At 37.3% G+C, this 23,074-nt stretch overlaps 1 protein-coding gene across 6 annotated transcripts in view; it reads right to left on the reverse strand.

Annotated features, from left to right (window-relative positions):
- Positions 1-7,124: 7,124 nt before the first annotated feature.
- TAF2 (TATA-box binding protein associated factor 2) overlaps positions 7,125-23,074 on the reverse strand; it is a 72,162-nt gene continuing 56,212 nt past the window's right edge. For 2 of the 6 annotated variants that reach the window (XM_080646235.1, XM_080646239.1), the window contains 5 exons: positions 20,842-21,071; positions 19,433-19,588; positions 18,846-18,951; positions 18,083-18,202; positions 7,125-8,575 (listed from right to left, as the gene is read on the reverse strand). In XM_080646235.1, the coding sequence (XP_080502361.1) occupies positions 8,283-8,575; positions 18,083-18,202; positions 18,846-18,951; positions 19,433-19,588; positions 20,842-21,071 (905 nt within the window). In that variant the 3' untranslated portion in view covers positions 7,125-8,282. The remainder of the gene's footprint in view (positions 8,576-18,082; positions 18,203-18,845; positions 18,952-19,432; positions 19,589-20,841; positions 21,072-23,074) is intronic. The other 4 variants (XM_080646237.1, XM_080646240.1, XM_080646236.1 and 1 more) reach the window with 3 other exon arrangements.

A 23,074-nucleotide genomic window follows, 5' to 3' on the forward strand; every position in this document is an offset into this window, starting at 1 on the left:
AGGGTTTTTTCTTCTATATAATGGCAAGTCTGATAAATGTATCCACAGATATTGGTTTAGCATTTCAACGATGCCAGGGCTGGTATCTGTGATTCTTTCAGCATTTTCTTCAGGAGCACAAGATGGCTGCTGCAGTTCCAGATATCACATCAGTGTTTTGGGTAAAAAGACAACAGAAGAGGGTATCAGCCACAGGGGTCCTCTTGATCAGGAAAGCTGAGGCAGAACCCCAGAAGATTTCTGTCTGTGTCCCCATAGCCCGAACTCTGTCATATGTGGCCACTTGGGCTATAAGGAAGCTTGGAAATATGTAGGAGACACATTTTCATCCACACAAAATTGAGATTTACTGTATAAGCAAGAGAGGGGAGAATGAATGTTAGTGGGTGAGCACCTAAGCTGTGCTTACCACACTGAAAGAATTGAGAGAATCCATGCTAAGCTCTTAACACAGCCTGGAGTCCTCACCCAGGGCCAACAGATGCCCACTGTTTGCTTGTTTACTGGAGAGGTTAAACAGTTTACCCCAACTCACACAGTTTCTATACAAGAGATGAGGTTCAAGAGCAGCCTTGGACTCCAACGCCTAAGCAGTAACAACGTAAAGGGTCTAAAGGACAACTGGGTAGATAAGGAGTCCCATTGCTCCTGAATGACTTTTTGTATTCTATGTAAGATCCACACTTCCCCCTTTCATAGACATGCTGAGGTATGCCTAATCAGTGGAAAAAGGAGTGAGAAGCAGCCAGCTCTTCTGTTCAGGTTTCGGATCACCTGGCAGTTACCTAAGAGGCAGCACGAGGACATCTGTATTTAATATAATACTCCATATTTCATAGAAAAGTATCCGTGAAACTCGACTGTTTGACTAAGCACGGAAACCAAATGATGGTCTCCTCAGATAATGGTTGGCTCCTCTCAGAATGGACAACAATGCATGAGAGTCAATACCTGATGTGTGAAGTGACCCCTCAAAGCGAGACAGTCAAAAGATGTTAGGAGCTTCCGCCAGGAAAACAAGACATCTCTATTTTGCAGTTGAAAACATTTACCATTGCTAATTAAAACCACAACACGTAAAGGATGATGTCTTCCCTCCCACATAAAAGGACTTGGCTCCATATTTGTAAGGTGGAAGGAACATGTGAGGTCTGGTGACCTCATATATAGTAACTCTATGCATGTAATTACTGTGCACAGGGGGCCTGGGGAGCAGATTTTTAACCAATGCCAGGACCAGCCTGTAGTACATTAATGGAAAATGTAGAACACATGGTTCCAAGTCTGGTTGCTCAACCATAAAATGAGCAGAGGACTACCGCCTTGACTTCCCCCCATAGGGTGAAAGAGCAGAAGACACATTCCATGGAGACACCAGCTATGCTGACAAAGGACTGATGGCAGTGCTTGCCAGACCTGGGGAATTCAAGACTTATCAACTTTGACCTTGCCAAGTAGGAACATTAAAATGACAGTCATAACAACCAACCAACCAACCACCCACCTACCACTGTCATTATTTCAAAACACGACTTTTGAACACCAAGCAACCATAGTAGCCATATATGTTCTCAAAGTAAAAGGAATGACCTTTAAATGGAATGAGCTTTATTAAACCTCACTCCTTTATCCGAACTGTGTTCATTTGATATGCAAATATTAACATTCAGGAGTCACAGTGTCAATCATAGCCTTGTTCTCTCAGTCCCGGATAGACTTTCTGGACACTGGACCTCAAGAACAGGGGGCTCTTCTATAGCATTACAGGCAGGACCCAGGAGTTTCAGGATGTGTGCAACTACCAATCTCCACTAGAAATTTTTAGAGTGTATCTGTAATTGGAGCAGAGAGGTTGGCAAGCTGTCCCCACTCCCCTCATGGCCTGCCTTCAAGTATCTCAAAAGTTTAGATTCAAGTTTCTATTATTGCTACTCATGCATTCATTTTAAGTCTACTACTGGAACCTAAACACCTTGAAGGCAGGGGCCTTAAACTGTCCTTGGAGTCTTGCACTAGGGATATCTACTGTCTCAGTGAGAGCTTGAAGAGTGTGCAGTCTGTCAAAACTCTAAAAGCCAAGCCTAACAGCTGATGAACATCACTGTGAACTGGTCTGGGGAGGAGATGGGTCTATCCAAAGAGATCAGAAAAAATAGTGTACAGTCCATTGAAATTGTTCATCCTCATATATCTAACTTCATAATGTCTTATGCACATGCTCTGAGCATACAAGGATGGTCTGAGGCTGAAATATATGTTCTTCTTAGAAAATGCAAATAAACCAATCAAGGTTGTCTATATTTAAAAGCTGAAATAACGAGTTTATAACCTAGATTTTCTTCCACAAAGTGCAACCTTCTCTTCATACTTACTGTATAGTGGTAACAGAATAATCACAGGAGTCTGGCAATTGGCAAGAAAACTTTGAGACAGTCTTATCCAGTCTTCTCATTTTTCAAAGAAATAGCCCCAGTGAGGTTGGGTGATTGATTCACTAGACACCCGTGAAGTTGGGACAGAGAACCCAGGTTTACTGGTTCCCAGAACTGTGATCTCTCCACAATATTATTCATTCTCTGGCTGATAAAATCACCTTCTGCTTTTATATTCAATTCAATAAAAACAGCCTGTAAGTGCCAATAGTGACTTGCAATGACACTAGATGGTTAACGAAGAATAAGCATCATAAACAGAATAACAGGATGACCTCCACCCTCACTCAGTGACTCATAATCAAATGGGAAGGACTTCTCACACCCAAGCAACATGTTTTGGGGGTAAAAGTTTATCTTGAGGAATCATAAAATTTTTCAACCTTTCAACCCACTCTATTTGCTGAGTCCTTTCCTCCTTCTGTACTATACTTGGAATATCTAACATTACGCAGAATATCTGGTACAGGCAGCTAGATATACCTATTGAAAAAGCTAAGCGCTCTAGAGCCGGCTCCTTGATGTTTGAGAGTAGGAAAATGAAATAATATACTTTGTGCAATTCTCCTTTGTACAAACTCCTGCACATCAGTCTATACACTGGCTTGGAAATGTGTAACTGTTACACCAATCCAATTAACAATGTCACTTAATCACAGGCTCATGGATAGAGGGCAGGCTAACAGTTGTTGGCAGGGGGTGGGGTAGCTGGGTGGGAAGGGGAAGGGAGAGGAGGGATGAAGTAAAAAAGGAAAAACTCATGGACACAACAGCATGGTGATTGCTGGAGGTGAAGGAGGGTAGGGGGGTAAATGGTGATGGATGGAGACTTGACTTGGGGTGCGAACACACAGTACAGTGTACAGATGATGTGTTGTAGAATTGTGCATCTGAAACGTGTATAAATTCATTAACTAGTGTCACCCCAATAAATTCAATAAAAAGGGGAGAAAAAAAGAATGTCACTTAAGTGAATGCACATCAGTATTACTCTAATCAATGTTCCAAGCAAAGGACATTATAGTAAAATACTGAACGACACCACCTGATGAATCCTGTGAGCACTGTGAGTGACACATGAGAAAAGAGAAAGCACCAGTTCTCAGTGGTGTGACCTTTGAGGACAGGGACTATCTGTCTTATTGACTATATTATCATAGTAATAATTTAGGCTACAGCAATTATCAAAATATACTCATAGCTGAGGATTACAATTCTATTAGTAAATTTCCTTCTCAGCAAGTATGTCCTTCACCCAGTTTTCCCTACTGTTAACATGTTACATTCTCACAGTACATGAACAGACCTAAGAAATCAACATTGGTCCATTAACTAAACTCCAGCATGGATCTGGATTTCCCTAGTTTTTTCACTAATGTCCTTTTTCGATTGCTGCATTCAATCCAGGAAAACCCATGTTTCCTTGATCTCCTCTGGTCTGTGATGGTCCCTCAGTCATTCCTTAATTTTCATGAATTTAATAGTATTGAGGAATATTTTGCAGAATATCCCTCAGTTTGGGTTTGCCTAGTGTTTTTTCTCATGATTAGACTGGGTAGACTGGGATTGTGGTTATTTATAACTATAGAGGTGCCCTTTGCATCTTGTCATATGGAGGAGGACATGATATTAACAGAACTTCTCACTGGTGATGTTTCCCATGATCACTTCGTTAAGGTAGTGTCTGTCTTCCTTAAGTGTGAAGTTACTATTTCCTCCTTCCCATACTCTCTTCTTTAGAAGTCATTTAGTCCAGCCCACACTCAAAGGCAGGGATGCCAGAGGTCAAGAGCTTTGAGAGACGGTTCTGCTTGGGCTGGAGCACATTTGATAGGGAGAAAGTTCACTTGTTTACAGTTGGAATAGTAGCGATGGGTTAGAAGAAGATGGGAAAACTAAGTCGCTTTCTAGCTGTTTACCACAGAAGGATTTCAATGTAAGAATGGTACTCTGATCAAAGTATCTTTTTACATTTACAAGACATGGGAAGTAAATTCTTTCCTTAAGAATCGTCTAAAAGAAATGAGAACAAGAAACAAAAATTGTAAACTTCACATTCTAAGAAATTTGAAATGCAAACCCTCAGCACACATAGGAGGGTTGCCAAGTGCAGAGAGAAGAGAGGTGCAGGAAATGTTGAGAGAAGATGCCCATCCCTGCAGCTCCCAGGCACACTCAGCAAGAGAAGGAAGTCAGACAAAAGAAGAAATTAGAAAATTAAATGTACAAAAATTAGGAAAGAGGTAATAAAATTACCATCGTTAGCAGATGTGATTATTTTCAAGTAAAACCCAAGAAATGCATTAACCATATTGTAAGTAATGAGGATTGAGTCATATAGCTGTAATGGTTAATTTTATATATCAGCTTGGCTGGGTCAAGGGATGCCCAGATAGCTGGTTAGACATTATTTCTGGGTGTGTCTGTGGGGGTGTTTCAGGAAGACATTAGCATTTGGACTGGTGAACTCAGTAAAGCAGATGGCCCTCCCCAGGCCTGAATAGAACATAAACATGGAGGAAGGCTAAATTCCCTCTGGACCTGACTGTAGGAGAGCTGGGACATCAATCTTCTGCCTCAGTCTTGGTTCTCAGACCTACAGAACCAGGCTGAAATCTATTCTGTGAACTCTTGCCCTCAGGCCTGTGGATTACACCACTAGCTTTCCTGGGTCTCTAGCTTGTAGACAGCAGATTGTAGGCCTTTTCAGCCTTCAAAATCAGATGAGTCAATACTCTGTAACAAAGATGTGTGTTTCTGTTTCTCTGGGAACCCTGATTAATGGAGTAGCTAAGTACAAAATCAGCTTAAAAGAATATACATATTATAATTTAAAAAAACCCCACCATTTATGGAATGCCAAACCAAAAAATAAACCATCCTATGATGTAACTAAAAAAGAAATACTATATTGATAGTAACATCAACAATACATTAGCCATTGATTTAACACACAACCAATACCTACTACAAAAACAACTTCAGGAGAAGGTAGAAAGACTGATTCCAATATTTATATAGAAAAATAAACCCAGAAAAATGAAAAGTTATAGGGATGGAAAGTTGATCAGTGGAAGCCAGGGAGGGACTGGGTGGTAGGAGAGTTGACTACAAGGAGGGAATTCTGGAGTGGTGGTTGGATATACAAGTCCAAGTATTTGTCAAAACCCATAGAAATGTACAGCATAAGGAATGAGTATTACTGTACATAAATCAGTAAGTCAACCAGAAAAAGAAAATAACCCACAAGAATAACCAAAAAAAATTGACAAAGAAATTATGGGAAGCTAGCTCTACTGTATCTGGTAGTTACAGGTAATCTAAACAGTGTGGCATTGGCTGTTGAGCACACAGATCCATTAAACCAGCTACAAAGTCCAGAAATGGACCCAACTATATTAGGAAATTTAGTACATAACATTTGAAATCTAGAGAAAAAAGATGTTGTTTTAAATACATAGTATTGGGTAGCATTCTAGAAGGGGGAAGAAAGTACCCTACCATCTATCAAAATAAATTCCAGATGAATTCCAGTTGAATAAAGGATATAAACCTAAAGCATAAAACTTTTAAAATAGAAAAAAATGGGAGAATTCTTTTATAATCATGCATTGAGGAAGACATTTGTTAGTATGACACAAAATGTGGTAGTCATAAAAGATAAACTATACAAAAATAAAAAATTTCTCCAAGTATCATTTGCTTTAAAAATGTATATACCATATAGACTTATTCCGGAAAGATGTGTGTAATACCAGCAACAGTGACTGCCTCTGGGGAATGATAGTAGAGAGACTGACACTAGAATTTTGTATTGATTATGCATAATTACCTATTTCAAAAATATAGTTTGCTCCTAGTCATCAGCATGAATAACTGAAGGCTCACAATAAAAAAAAAGTTGCTCGCCAAAACCTGTTTGGCTCAGTGGATAGAGCGTCGGCCTGTGGACTGAAGGGTCCCAGGTTCGATTCCGGTCAAGGGCACGTACCTTGGTTGCAGGCACATCCCCAGTGGGAGGTGTGCAGGAGGCAGCTGATCGATGTTTCTCTCTCATCGATGTTTCTAACTCTCTATCCCTCTCCCTTCCTCTCTGTAAAATATCAATAAAATATATTTAAAAAAAAAAAAAGTTGCTCATAAGAAACATACAATATAAATACGCTATTTAGAAATAACATAGTGCCCAATACAGTGCTGAATATATAAGAGATGCTTAAATTGTGTAGGTAGCTATTATTTGTCACTGTCTTCCTACAACTAATTATTTTAAAATATATCATTACTATTTTCAAAGTTGGGAATTCCATATATGGTATCACTGCACACTGTAATATTCCATTTTTCCAAGAATAATTTCAGTTAGTCAACAGGTAATTAATTGGAATCTTTAAATCACTGCCATTTAGGTCCTTCGATGCCTGATCACATTCCCTTTTACTTACACTCCTGGCCAACTATGCTGGCTTACAATTCCTGAGCATGCCCTTACTTTCTTCCATACTTTTGAAAATAATGTTTCTTCTGTTCAGAGAACTGTACCCCATCTCTGCCAACCAAAATCATTCTTCCTAAAAGGGCCAGTGCAAATCCCACCTATCCACGAAGCTCTGCACAAATTTTGTGGGTAGGTATTCTATGTACACAGACAGAAAGGAAACAAAAGATATAAAAAGATACAAAGGCAGAACGATCCATTTAAAAAGTCATTTATTAAACAAGTTAAATACAAATAAAAGTATATTGAAAAATCTAACTATTGGATCCCTTTGAAATATCTATTCTGGGAAGAAGTATCTTCCAAACTTCTTACTGATAAGGGAAAGGATAAAAATACAATACATATTAAAAAATTTTTAAACAATAAAGTACATGGTAAATTCAGAAATAAAAACAAAAACATACAAACTATTGAAGTATGAAGCCAAAATGTTCATGTCTTTTAAATGCCTGTGTATACTCACATGAGGGCCAAACTGTCTATGTCCAAGTTAGTAAATAGTCTATCAACACCATTTTAATGTATCCTAACTTGTGTCACAGAGAAATAATTTTAGAATGTGTTGGGTGTGTAAATTGTTCACATTTAGCAAATATATTCTGGGTATGGACATATTCACTTATACTTAATGAAAAATAACATAATTTAAACATCTTGATTTAAGAACTGGATTTGATGGTTCTGTTAAATTCCAACATCATAATTGCCAAATGCATTATCAAAAGTGTTTTTCAATTTTTTTTTTTTTTTTTTTTTTTTTTTGGTAAAGCTGCTTCCAAAAATTTCAGGATTTTAGGGTAAAAGAAAATACCATGTAGTCTTGTTTATAAATTCTGATGCTTAGGTTCTACGGCTAACACACACACAAAACATGCAATAGAGACTCCTATAGAAAAGCTTCTGTTTTCTTCAGTAGTTCCAAATGGTGTTATGTAATATGTCACTGGAAATAGTGGTTCCAGCACAGGCTTGGCAGTAGCTTCTGTTTAAAACTTTGCTCGATAACATCCATCAAAGGCTTTCAAACATACTTTCTGGCAGCACACATGGAGTCCGTGGTGTGAATGGGGACTGCCAGTGGGTATGAGGGCCTGTATGAAAAAGCGTTTTCTCTGTGTGTGGGGTGCGTGTTGTGTGCACACGCTTTAAGGAGGTAATGGGATGAAATGGTTTATTCAGAACATAAACACATTTTCCTTATCACATCCCAACTGTGTAAATAATACAAATCAAATATTTAGAATTTAAATGGATTCTGAATTTCTCTGAGAGGCATTTTTTTTTTCCTTTTATCGTTCTTTACAGAGGCCAAGGCTTCAGTTATACCTCTTCCAGACAGAGGCAAAGTTTCAGTCGGAGAGAGAAGGAGAGCGAATAGACCTGCCGCTGGCGGGGCTGGAGAAGGTGAAAGGCTCCTTGTCCTTCTCTTTGCTCTCATGCTTGTGCTTGTGCTTATGCTTATGTTTGTGCTTCTTCTTCTTTTTCTTGTGCTCATGGTGGTGGTGGTGATGGTGGTCACTGTGTTTGGAGGACGTCGATTCCTTAGAAAACACCGAGAGTGGAGCTGTTGCAACCGGATGCATACTCATCTCCAAAGGTGACTGCTCTTTACCTTCAAGATTAAAAACACCCAAATGAATTCCTGTTGATAACAAGGAAAGTGAAACGAAAGTAAGAGGGAGTATAGAACAGAGGGATTCCTAAGTGTTTATTACTTTCATGGGCATAATTAGGAACAGAAGTATCCTCCAAATAAGTACACAAACAAGTTTTCAGCATCGGGGCCAGGAAGTTGATTATTTCAACTCCTGTAGTCTATACAAATTATGACATATACCAATGTGTTATCAAACCATCTTCTAAAAATTAATATTTACTATTTTAAAGTACTATGAAGAGACAATAATGATTACACTGTTATAGGTTAAGACCCACACTGGTCAGTGAAAACATAGCTCCTTTAACTACAGCTGTTCCCTAAGCTATTGGGGGTAGGGAGGTGGTAGCGCTGTGTCTATATCGGGAGAACCACTTATACACACCTACCAAGTAACTGACAGCAGCATCCCAAAAAATCCCAAATTTCTACAGTTCAGTAAGTTAATTTCTAGGAATGAATAGGCAAAGTGAACTCTTTAAGTATATTCAGCATCCTTAGCTTAAGAAACCCAGAAAAGGTAGGGAGTGTATAAAGAGGATGTGTCTACTTGAAGATAAGAGTCTTGTAATTAAAAACAAAACACAACCTGAGAATCAGGAGACCTGTGCTCCAGAACAGGCTCTGCTGTTAACCTTCAGCATGTGTTTATCCTTCTCTATCTCACCTAAAAAATAGATCAAATGTCTTTAAAACTTCTTTCCATTTCTAACATTCTATCAGTATAGGAATCAACAGTTTTCAGACTCGTGTCCAAAAACTGCTTCCTCCAGGCCCGATACTCCTTGGGCCAAGCCCTAAGAAAAAATTCTTTCTGTTATTCTAGGTTAATGTTACTGCCTTACATGCAGCCAACTAAGAAAAAAGCCTAAGAATCATCTCAGAGCCCCTCCCTTCGGGATCTAGTTGGTTTCCAAGTCTTGTTGATTCTCACAAGTGTCTCTTAAATCTGCCCCCTAACCTTGTCTGCAAGTGTATTAATTCCGACCACCTCACCTCACCTGGATTACATAGTACTAGTCTAGCCTCCTATTACCTGGTTTCTTGGCCTGCAGTGTTTTCTACTCAGATCCATACCTGACAAAGCTGCACAGCAGTAGTTCTCAACTTGGGGCACTTTTGCCCCAAGGGGTTATTTGGCAATGACTGGACACATTTTGGTGTCACCACTGGGATGGGATTGGGGGAGGAAGTGTGACTGGCATCCTGTGGGTAGAGGCTAAGGATCTCCTGTCAGACAGCATACAATGCACAGGAAAGCCCCTACAGCAAAGAATTCTCATGGCCCAAATGCCAATGGTGACCAAGTTGGGAGACCCCGCTACATAGAGATCTTCCTAAAAACAAAGCTGATCATAATTATCTGCTGAAAAGTTCAGTTCTAGCGACAGAATAAAAGCCAAAGTCCTTGAACTCCAGTGAAACGGTTTCTGAAAAAATATTTTTTTATCCAAACTAAAAAAACTAGGCTTTTCACTAAAATGGACTGAAATGCAGTCATTTCGTTTCTCTTTTAAAAGATAAGTTCTCAGCACTAATTCTGATCTAAGCTAGTCCCAAATCATTGTGTTTGTGTTTTTTTTTTTTTAAATAGGCATCACCACAGACATTTTCTAAAATCAGCACTAATTTTGTTTACAGTTTATAATCTGTCCTGAACTTCCCTTTCCAGCCTTATCGGCCGCTGTTCCTTTCTGCACACTCTAAGCTAGCCTTCCACAGCTCCGTGTATTTGTAAATGCTCCTCCCTGGGCTTCGAATGCCCTTCCCTTATTTCTCGTCTAACTTGCACATTCATTTAATAAATATCAGGAATGAACCTGACAGACCAAGTCCTCTTGGAGCTGACAAATAGCAAAGAAGAAAGAAATGGAATAACCACACCTGAGTAGTAAAAAGAGCAAACATAGAGCAAGAGCAGAACAAGAAGCTTAAATTAGTTGGGGGTGGAAGTTGGAGGAAATCAGAGGCAAAATTCTCCATTGAGTAATGTTTAAGCTAACATACAGGAAGGGAGATGGAAAGAGAAAACATTTTAGGTTCTTTAATAATTTAAAATTCAGCTCAAATGTTAATGCTTTGGGAACTTCCCCCCAAAATGCCCACCACCCTAATTAGTTCTTTTATATTCCCACAACATAACACAGATGAGAAGCTTAAGGCACAGAGAAATTAAATAATTTGCCCAAGGTTATACTGGCAGATCTGAGCTACAAAACCAGAGCCTGACACTGGAGTCCGTGCTCTTAACCATTCTACATGTTGCATAGCGCACATGTAGCACATCCTTTATCTTTGGTCTCTTTCGTTAGACTCATCACTTCTGGAGGACAGAGAGCCTATCTTTTTAATTTTTGTATCCCAGTGTGTCCACAGTGTCTAGCAGCCCCTACACTCCCACCTCCTCACCCCTGCCGAAGCTTACTAAACAAATGAATATAACAGAATTATATAGCTGTTGTGTTTCTTTTTAAATAGAATGTCAGATGAACTTAATCCAACTAAATGCAACTGAAAGTCACTAAATTTGAAGACAGAGGGATAAAGCACAGAAACTGTGATAGATCCTCCAATTGGTATTGACTGACTACTGTACTTCCTTTGTGTCTGGCACTGTTCCAATTTTTAGAGCAAGTAAACAAGTCAGATAAAGTTCCTGATACCACAACATGACATTTTTTATATTCATAAGTTTTTGGTAAAGCTAACACTAATAATATTGCAAAAGCTAAATGAAGAGATTACTTAAATATAGAATCAAGTTTGGGGATCTGTATCCCAGATATCCTTCAGAAAAAGAAAAAAAATTGAGAGATAACTGATTCACAGTATCAGTGAAATATGCCACTATATCAATGATTTTCATCCGGTGTGCTGTGGCACACTTGATGTGCCACAAGAATTTTAAAAACATGCAATACCTGACTATTTAGTCAGGGGCACTGACCTCTTTTCCCTTTGATTGTCAAATAAAAAAATGACAACAGCCAACACAACAATAGCCATCCAGTGTGAATGAATCAAAATTATACCTGTTTTTGTCAGATCAGCAAAAAATAGAATATAATTTTTGATGTGCCACAGAATTTTAGTAATTAAGTTTATGTATGCCATGAGATGAAAAAGGTTGAAAATCACTGCACTTTATGATTTTAATTTAGACTTTAAATGAATTACATGAATATGGTCACCATTCTATAAATGCAGTATAAGTAAGTAGTTGCATATTAAACGAAATACACTATCAGGCGATGAGGAATATAATAAGAGACATGAAAACCTCATGAGCAAATTCCTTTAGCACCTATCTCGTTATTTAGTCAGTCTATATTAACAAACTTTGCAGCTTTCCAATTGGCTGTCTGCACTACTGGGAGTCTGTGGTCCTTTTCTGCACTGAGGGAAGTCTCATCATCTAATCCTAAACACTTGCCAAGCTACTTGGATTGCAGCAAAACTAATGGTTATATTGGAAAATGCACTTCCCAGCAGAGGCAACTGCCAAATGGGTAACTGAGTGTGAGTGTACTCTTTTCCAAGGAATACTTATAACCACTTCAAAAGTATAGATTTCTTGTCTAAGGGCCTTATACTTTGCATTACATATATAATGATTAATTATAAATCTTAAATTTCTCTTGATTTGTATTAAGTCTTATTATGAAGACAATGGAGTAGCTAGATCCAAGGATAAAGGTGTTGGGAACCAGGGCTCCTAAGGACAAATAGCTGATTGCAGGTCTGGGTAGATAATTCACAAGATGAATATGAAACACCTAGTACAACAGCAAGGAAGTTAAAGCCTTCTCAATGGACTCAAAAGTCAACTTAAGAGGTTCTCACTGTCCAAAGATGGGGCAATCTGAGTACTGATAATGGACGGGAACTGATTGATCCCCACACTGAAGGGTGCTAGATAGCCAATTCACTGTTTTGAAAATTAAGTAAATAAATAGAATCAAACATTTATCTTATTCCTATATGACCTACACCACTGGGAAATAAGAGATGAGGGGGAATTAAGCTTTATAAGAATAATCCAGCCCTGGCCAGTTTGGCTCAGTGGATAGCGAGTTGGCCTGCGGACTCAAGGGTCCCAGGTTCGATTCCGGTCAGGGGCATGTACCTTGGTTGCGGAGGCAGCTGATAGATGTTTCTCTCTCATCGATGTTTGACTCTCTCTCCCTCTCCCTTCCTCTCTGTAAAAAATTAATAAAATATATTTTTTTAAAAAAATAATCCAGTTCCTAAGTAACAATGGAAAGATAAGTTAGAATATCACCATCTACAACCCTCAGAGTTAATGAATCTAAGCCTTGAACCTCATAAAAAAGTCAGACAGATACTATATGCTTACAGATTGAAGAACACAGCACCGCCTATAAACCTGAATCCAGTTAAGCTTCTAGATACAAATATAAATGAACAGGAAACACAGAGGACTCTAACATGTTAATTACAGCAGAGGTATATACAATGAGCAAAATACAGACTTAAAAATACAGATTAAAAACCTGGTTTCTGGTCGACTGAAAATTTTAAATTTAAAAAGATGTAAAGGGCAATTCAGCCAATGGCAATGTGCAGACCTTATGTGAATGCAGATTCAAACAAATTAATTGTTAAAAATAAAAATAATGGCAGTTATGAATCAATTAAAATTTAAACAGTGACTAATTAATGATACAAAACCTCATTTTTTTAAAGTATAAGACTATTACTGTGATTATGGCTTTTTAAAACCCTTATCATTTAGAGATGCATACTAAATTATTTAAAATATGTGGGATTTGTTTCAAAATAACTCAGAAGGGTGGAAATCAGTAAGGGTATGGATTAAACAAGACTGACCATGAGCTTATCACTGTTGAAGCTGAGTAATGAATTCCTGGGGGTTCACTATATTCATCTGACTACTTCAGTTTTCCATAACAAGCGTTTTTTAAAAAGGAGAAGTTAAGGCAATTTGGCTTTATCCAAGAAAATGTTACTCTTTGATTGAAATAGTTCATTTCCAGAAATTTACCCACAAATGTGCAAAGACATATTCTAATATTTATCAAACTAGTATTTGTAACAACAGCACATCTGATAAAACTAATATTACTCTTATCACTACCACCAACATTTATACTTTTATTTAACCTTTAGCTCTTAAGTTTCATTTATTATAGACAATATATTTTTTGTTTGCTGAACCTCTATCTTTCCTGACTAATTTTTACCAGGTCTAATCCAACATGACAAGAAAATGTAATTTCCTTCCCATGTGGAATTGTATATATAACAGTCAGATTTGGGACACATATGAGATTACTTTCACACTAGCATAAGAAGGTCATCTATAGAATTTCCGCTGAGAAAAATGCATACAGTACCATCCCTACCACAAACATTTTCACACATTACTTCGGGCATTTATAAAATGGCTGGGAACTTGAAGCCCGCCCAAAGCTAGGTACCACTCATTTTTAAGTTAATGAAAGCCCTTTCAGTGACCTGGAATGTATGTCTCTATTGTAGGATAGCAGATGTATCAGATATATCAGAAAAAGGAGATATCTATATCTATCTATTTATCTATCTATAAAATTTACATTATGGTTTTTCCTTCATGTTATACAGAAAAAAACAAACAGATGTTCAGTTTTGTTATTCTACCCAACATAACCTCTTTCTTAAGAGACCAAATAAAATGCATTATGGATAAGAGTTTGCTGCAGTCAATTTAACAAATGCAAAACAAACAGAAAGAGGTACAAATGCAAAACAAACAGAAAACCTAATGTGGAAGTTTTTCAGCCCATCACAAAAGTGCTGGTAACAGACAGTGAATAACCTGCTAATTCTATTCAATTCATTCATATTAGATATATGTTTATATTTAACACAAAACCTGCAGTTTCTATTAGGAGAATTGTAAAGTCTGTTCTTTGGTTTCTTTAGATCACTGTAAAAAAATACAGAATAATGTCATTACAATTTAAGAAAAAGACCAAAGTCTGTTTTTCATATTAAGAGGTTCAAAAGAAAGAACTAGAGGACTCTCAGCTTTTTCATTTTTTTGTTTCAAAGGGTTTCATGCATCAGAATAGTGCTTTGCTGACTTATGCCAGAAGGCATCACATAATACAGCAGGCCCAACTAGGAACTCTCCTCTTCTTCCCCACAGAAACCACTAGGGTTTCCCTTGGCTCCTGCTCCCGTCCCTCCTCTCCGCTTTCATCACAGCAATGCCTGCCCGCAGACCAGGCTGCAGTGGTGGGACGGGCCTGGTATGCATAACCAGTCACCATGGGAACCATAAACCCATTTCTACAAATCCCATTCCTGACCTCAGGAGAGAGAGAACAGTATAACGTAATGAAGGTATTAAAAATACCCCTGCTACTTCTCTCTTGTCCCAAATGGCTTAACCTCCCACTCATGTATCATCCCACCCCCAAAATATTCTTCTCACTATCATATGCAAGGAAAGAGAAAATTGGGGAAAAGGTTAAACCATGACCTTTCCTCTAAACAGTTTCCAGTTCTTCTTTATCTGACCTAAACCCCCATTCCCTCCTCCCACATAACATCTGCAACACATTGCAGTTCTCAATTATCATCTGGCTGGCTCTGAAGGACCCAAACAGGGGTCCCAAACTTAAAAGCCTTGGCCCTGAGGAGACAGCATAAATGAGCACAGACTACCAGGTGCAAACAAATGGAATCGGTGTAATAGCACATCCCTGCCTGAAAGGGCTTCTCAGTTCTTCAAGAGAAGCTGGAAACCCAGATTTTTATGTGCAATCTCTTCATTTTCAGTCAACTACAAAAAACCTTATAAGACTTCTGGAGATCAAATGAAAGTTGCCTCCGTTGAATGAAATGAGTAAGGCCCCCAAACCTATTTGTGAACTCGAGGATCCCTAGAGACTTAAGAACATAGCTTCCCTTACCACTGTGTTCGATGCCTCCTTTTCTGAACCCCCACTCCCAATCCCAGGCCAAGATCAGAAAAAAGGAGACTCCAGCTCCCGCTGGGGGCAGGAAGAGGGAAGTTCCTGTTTCACTGCCAGCTTTACTAGGTTAGGTTAAAGTTGTGCTTCTGACATTCCAAAAGGTGGAGCTGAAAGTGCCCCTTCTCTCAGAAACATTGTTACACACAGTGCCTAGGTGTCATACTTCTATTCTTCAGGTATAAGTTAAAAGGGTTTTTGTTGGGTAGTTTGGGAAAGTTATGTAGCAAATATAATAATGTATCTACAGGAAAACTATATTTAGATGCCCAAATAAATACATGTAGAAATAAACCTTTGGAACACTACCATTTGTAAAAGATAAGACTTACTCATTGGTCATAGGGCACTGAACAGCATAAATATGTTTGAAGAAATTACAAAGGCACATTAAAGAATATATTCAAAATTAAGTTTTATCGATCAGTCTATATATAATAGGCTGGATACATTTTGTATCATGACACAAAAGGGTGCTACACTGATACCAACCAAAGCTAAAACTTTAAAGCTTCCCTAACACCCCAACTCGTCCTGTATTTCCTCCCCAGGTTTCCCAAATGATGCTATGAGAACTACAAGACTGCAAAGAGAGAGTCCCAGAAATATGGCACAATAATACAAAAGCACATTGGTGGGCACAAAAAAGGTAGTAAGATTTGCTTCTTCAGCCTAGCCGGTGTGGCTCAATGGTTGTCAACCTATGAACCGGGAGATCACGGTTCGATTCCCAGTCAAGGCACAAGCCTGGGTTACAGGCTCGATCCCCAGTAGGGGGGGTGCAGGAGGTAGCCAATCGACATTCCTCCCTCATCACTGATGTTTCTATTTCTCTCTTCCTCTCTGAAATCAATTAAAAAAAAAGAAAAAGATTTGCTTCTACATAGGTTAGTATGCCACATCACTGAGAAAAAACAAACAAATGTATTAAGATTATTTTCTGAAACAGGAATTAATTTGACTGTTAGAATTCAGACAGAATTTATTTATTTTAATGTATTTTATTGATTTTTTACAGAAAGGAAGAGAGAGGGATAGGGAGTTAGAAACATCGATGAAAGAGAAACATCGATAAGCTGCCTCCTGCACACCCCCCACTGAGGATGTGCCCGCAACCTAGGTACATGCCCTTGCCTGGAATCGAACCTGGGACCCTTCAGTCTGCAGGCCGGCGCTCTATCCACTGAGCCAAACCAGTTAGGGCCAGAATTTATTTTTTTTAAGGGCATAAGGGGCAGCAGAAACATCACTCTCAAACTATAACAAGAGATTTGAAACACTTTAAGTTTTATAATTTTTAAAAATGTAGAAAATTTTTCATATCTAGTAAAATTTTAATAAGTATAATGATACTACAGCAAAATTATACCAAAATAACAACAACAACAAATCCCCTAAAAAGCCAAGAGAATACAAAACTAGCAAGGGTCAAAAAATTTAAAAATTCCCTTGTGCTAAAGTCTCCAGCTGGTTTCCTTCTGAAATATATTTTATGAACCTACCACAATAAACGCATAAAGCACACAAAGAGCTATAAGCACCCAACAGCCTGGGGTCACAATACCAAAATATTTTGAGGTGTTGCTTTTGTTTGAAGTCTCCCCTTCATCACAGTTGGTTCCCTACACTCCTCAAATCAATAAACAGTAACTCTTTTGTTTATATCATAAAAGCAGGGTTTATATAAGCAAACCCATCCCTTGAAATTTTAAAGCCAGATTAATGACTTTTGGAAAAAACTATTCATTAAAAGTGATTTTGCTTATGTATCTAGTTTTTCACTCTCTGTTCCTCCAAAACTTGAAGACTGAACTTTTTCAGCAGTTTTGATTGTTTACTCTTTATTTGGATTATAATCTCTTTGCAAGAAACAGAACAAAGTAAGCAGAAGACAATGTAAAATAGTAGAATAGTTAATAAACATATCTGAACTGAATTACCTTTCATTACTTAAGCCTGATTAGTATGAAATAATTTAAAAGTCAAAACATGTGAGTTCTCTAGGCATAGCATTAAGGGTTCATGATTGAAGCAATTATAAAACTTTCAGGGGCAAGGAGAGAGGAGAAGTAAGTAGTTGATTTGTATATTTTATGACAGTACAGAGGCTCAGATTTGATGATTTGTACTGAAGCTGGCATTTTCATATTATAATATTCTTAGAAAAAGCACTACAAGAGCAAAATGTTAGCTTTAAATGACATGAAATGATTTTCCTCCTTCCTTTCTACTTTTCTGTCATTTCCAAGTCTTACAAAATAGTAGTGCATTCATTTATGTTAGATATTACAAATTCAATGTGTTGCAAGAAAAGCAAGTTCTCAGAAGATCTATATATTTTATGTATTTTTAAGTTAATAAAGAAATTTCATGTTGTATACCTGAAACAAATGTAATATTTAATGCAAAAAAGAAAAAGAAAAAAAAGACACTTTATGAAATTTACAGATTTGTTCTTGAGCAAAAAAAAAAAAAATAACAATAATTTCACCTGTTCCCTTCCGTGCAAGTTCCATCCCCCACTGGGGCTTTGTGACAGGTGTGCCATCACCCCCTGGTGAGTGCTGGGGCATTAAAGTCCGAGAGCTAGCTGGCCGATATTTAGAGAGCCCTAGAATGCCAAAGGAGAAGGAGAAGATGAATTAATTCCTTTATTTCCCCAAAGAAAGGAAGAAAGGAAAAAAAAAAAAAGCCTGGAAGGTTTTTATAAGCTAGCCTTTAAACCAGAAGCAATTTAACAGAAAATTCTAATAATAAAAATAATACATTTTGCCCTGCTGGTGTGGCTCAGTGGCTGAGCACTGACCCATGAACCAAGAAGTCAAGACTTGATTCTTGGTCAGGGCACATGCCTAGATTGCAGGCTCGATCCCCAGTAGGGGACATGCAGGAGGCAGCCAATCAATGATTCTCTCTCATCACTGATGCTTCTATCTCTCTCTCCCTCTTCCTTCCTCTCTGAAATCAATAAAAATATATTAAAGATATATGTATATTTTTAAAGTAAAAATAAATAAACAAATCTAGAAGTATAAGCATGCCAAATATTAAAAATATAAAATGAAAAAGAACACTTTCTGTATTTATTCTTTTGCTCATATGTGTTAAATCTGATACAATCTAATATTTCATTTTATACCGGCTACTCTCAAGCTTTACAGTTGTTCACTTGAAGATAAAGCAACACACCCTAGAACAGTGGTACCTTGTGAACTCTCTCGATTGGCCCAGTAACTGCAATACACTAATCTTACCTGGAGTAGATGGCCTTTCCAGCATGTTCAAATGATGAGAAATGAATGCCTGGCTGTCATGAACAGTATCCATATCAATCTCCTCTTCGTCTTGAGAACTTGAAAACTAAAACACACACATGGAACAAAAGAGAAAAAGGGCCATTATATCACTTTATGTTTGGATCTTAGCTCTTAGGAAAAGTAGCAGAGAGGCCACAGGACATACCCCCAAATAATCTTAAAAGGAAAAGTAGGCTCTTTTTCTCAAAAAGTATAAGAGAGAGAAAAGATTATGTGGTCCAGCCTCCAAAAGGAGCTGAATGGAAATTACTGGAAATGTAACAGCAACTAAAATCTATTCCTATGTTATGGGAGAGTAGTGAGCTGAGGTAGATTGTGCACACATAGTTCCTCTCCAAACAGAGAAGAAGTATGTGACAATAGAAGTTAAACAATCGGTTGGAATGTTTTAGAGATGGACATTTGGGTTCTTTTATGATTCAGTCTGTCCCATCTGTTCCTAAGGAAAAACCAAGTATTCATAAAGATTTACAAGAAGGTGAATATCCTACACTGTTAATACAGGTTTAACCTGTATTTCTTACTCTGATTTTGAGTTTGACTTTACTGCTATCCTCATTCTTCTCCAGTATTTGACCAGGTTCTAGTGGGGACCCCAGTGGTGTATCAGACTTCCTCTTCACTCCCTGCTGATGAGCTGATATATTACATGATGCTTCCTTGGCAAGATGATCACCTTCCTGCGGCAATATTTAAGATCAAAATTAGATTTCTGAAGACAAGTAGCTCATATTATAGCTGAAAACTAATAGCTATTGCAACCATGCAGATGAGAGCATGCCCAGTGCCTATCAGTTATCAGCAATGGGCTAAAAATAAATTTCACCTTTTCCTGTCTGCTAGTTTTTTGGGGGAAGAAAGAAGTTATTTAAGTGAACTTTCAGAGCTTTCCCAAAAGAATATATCTTTTGGAGTCATTTTCTCCTCTTATCCTAAAGACTCAAAGTGTGAATATGTGCAAGAATTATAATCATATTCATTTCCATAGATTTATAACTATTCAGATCTGAAAGAGCTCTTTAATGAGACTTTTTTTTTCCTATTTCTTACTTCTTCATAACCCAAACTCTAGGATACATTTTAAATTTACAATAAATAAGTAAAATTATATTTCAGAAAATCTAGGTGAATAAGTAATTTGAAATGACTAGTTCTAACTAACATAGACAGAATCTGAGTGTTAAAGTGCCAAAACACCAGTAGGGAATTGCCAGGCAAGTAATCTGGTCTAAATATTGGTGAAAAATGAAGCTTGAAGTATTGGGAACATTCTGTCATCAATAAGAAAATCATTTCTGAAAAATGTCCTTTAAATTACAGTAAAATGGTTGATATGTATCCTAAAGGTCTTTCTACAAAAATCTGGTAATTCTATAACACATGGCTAGAAATAAAACTTTGCGAAAGGCAAGCATAATATATATAAAATTTTAAAATGTAATGCATAATCTCCTCCCAAATCAGATTACTCATTTACGTGATCATTTATTATCTTTCTACTTATTTATTTAATTCAAAAAGCTTTTCATTTGCCAGGCACTCATTATGTTTAGAACTGTGCTAGGTATTACACAGAGTAGGGGGAAAAAAGTTAGGGCCCCTTGTGTTCAGTGTTCCATTACCATATGGACAAGAAGGTTAACATATAACAGGTTAAATATTCATGTCAATTTTCTACTACTCAACGAAGAAATTCTATGCTCAGTATAAACAATCATTACGTCATCATAAAAGGAGTAAAGGGACTGGCAGCACTATGTAGTTGTCAGTAGCACTTTGTAAACTACACAGTGCTAAATGAATGCCAGCAGTTTCTCAAAAGGTACAAAAAAGCTGTTTGTGGCTTTAAAACTTGCCAGTTCAAAAGAAGCAATTCTCTTCTCTAGAGAGCTCAATATAATAAAATTACATCTGTAACACATGCAATTCTTACAGGGTTCTGAAATCCAACTAGCTGTGCATGGCCACTTGGATTAATTGCAGTTTCTTGGTTGCCTGTGATGGCCTCTGGAATGATGGTTGGATTCAAGACAGCTTTTTTCTCTTTTAGATTAAGAACCAACCCAAGCTCTGGCAAGGGTAAGCAGGAAGGTCTACTGAGGCCAAAAAGTATGAAGTACAAGTCCACAGCACCACACCGTAGCCTCCAGTCATGTGAAGTACCTAAAAAGTAAATAAAGAAATGAAACTCAATATGCACATTTAACTGTACATTTTTATCTGTTCCAGAACTTGTGCAGAGGGAATGAAAGGATTATCATGCTTAAAAAGAGCCATCCCTTGACCTAGGCCCCACTGGCAAACCCTCTACCCTAAAGATGCATCTTATCTCAACACAGATACTTATAAATTGTTACAGAAACAATCAATGTTTATTAATGAATTTTATAACTGGAAAAATGTTTTTATCATCACACCACTCTTCTTTAGAAAATGAATTTTTAAAAAGTAATGTTTTCTGCCTTTAAATTTCCTTCCATATTCGTTCATTCTCGGTTCATCTTGTCTGATTTTCATGAACCCTAGCATTTGAAACATATTCTCCTAACTCTAAAATTTATTATGTTCAGGTTTTACGTAAATATAAGAAACCCTACAACTACTTGAAATAACATAATTCTAAAATTGGACTTACTGTAGAGGAAAATAATTTGCTAAACACATTTATATTAGTGTTGCTATACTAGGTGTTTGTTTTTAAAAAAACAAATAATAGTAGTAGTAATAATAATAATAATAATAATAATAATAAGCAAACCCCAGAGGTGGCTACAGATAGTACAACATGTATGGAGGAGAAGATTGCCTGTGTAGAAATTCAGCTTAAAGTAGCTGAGAGATTAGAGGCAAGTTCTTTCAATTCCTCTGATAAGGCTCAGTTTTTTTTTATCTCCAAAACAGGGGTTTGATCTCAGATTGGCCCAAATCAATGACAGGCCAGATACCAGAGTTCTTTCGAACTTTCCTTTTTTTCCCCAGTAGAGCTCTCCAGGTAGGTATTGCCATCAAATAGAACAGACTGACAAAAATTGTACCCAGGGTTAGGTAATTTATATGGTTTCCAGGCCAAATTTAAAATTATCTAGAGAATTTAAAACAAGTGAGAAGAATCAATATGTAAATTCTTCCAGATAAGAAAATAAACCTTATAAATATTTAAATTTGACAGTGGTTTCAAAGAGTAGCATAATATTTAAAAAGAAGAAACAAAAAAGGAAGAAGCTGCTAACAGCAAATTTTGGACAGCATAAATATTAAGCTTTGTGATTTTCAATAACAAATATTTAAATAAGAAAATAAACTATAATCGACTAGTGATTCTGATGAGATTTACTCTAGTAGATAAGTAAGTATTATATTAATTATATGCAAAGGTAATCCATACAAAAGGAATTGTAATTTTATGGAGTTCATACTACACTACACTGTGCTGAGGACTCTGCATGCCACACTGCTGTGAAGGAGCTACTGTCAATCCCATCTGAGACATCTTCATTCTGCCACTGTGTATAAAGGTAGCAGAAACATAGCACTGTTAGAAGCAAGAGAAAGGTAGGAGGATAAGGTTTTTATGCCCTAAAAACTATTAAAAAAAAACACACACACACACACAGAAATGGGAAGAACAATACAAAATGAAAGGAAGAATTTACACTGGAAATCGATTCCCTTCTCTGGAATATGCATATCTGGACACTTTACTGGCCTGACATTGCTTCATTTTTGTAGGCTTTCATTATTCTTCTCCTCAAACCATCAGAATCCTGGGCCTTTCACACAGAGGCTGGAGGGGCTCAACCCTCTAAAAGAAGGGAGGGATCCTGACAGAGCAGCTAGCCCTGTATCTATATATTCGTGGGTGTAGCAAGGAAAGGAGTAAAGCTTAGGCACTGTATCAGCTAGGAAAACAAGAATGGTTTTGGGTACATTTGTACTGGAAGAAAACTCTGAAGAACAATATCACCTAATTAATTATGTCTGCTGCCATCCTGACCATTTTGTTATAGATGTCATTGAAACCAGTTAAACAACTGAGTTTGAATTCTTGAAGTTTATAAAAAATTATTTTAATTTAAAAAACTATTATTTTAATTTTAAAAAGCAAATAAAAATGTGTTTTCATAAGCTAGGATGTTCAGTTTTGTGTTTTCATAAGTTAGGATGTT

The sequence above is a fragment of the Plecotus auritus genome (assembly GCF_963455305.1).
Source record: "Plecotus auritus genome assembly, chromosome: 11".
In the NCBI taxonomy this organism is placed as follows: Eukaryota; Metazoa; Chordata; class Mammalia; order Chiroptera; family Vespertilionidae; genus Plecotus; species Plecotus auritus.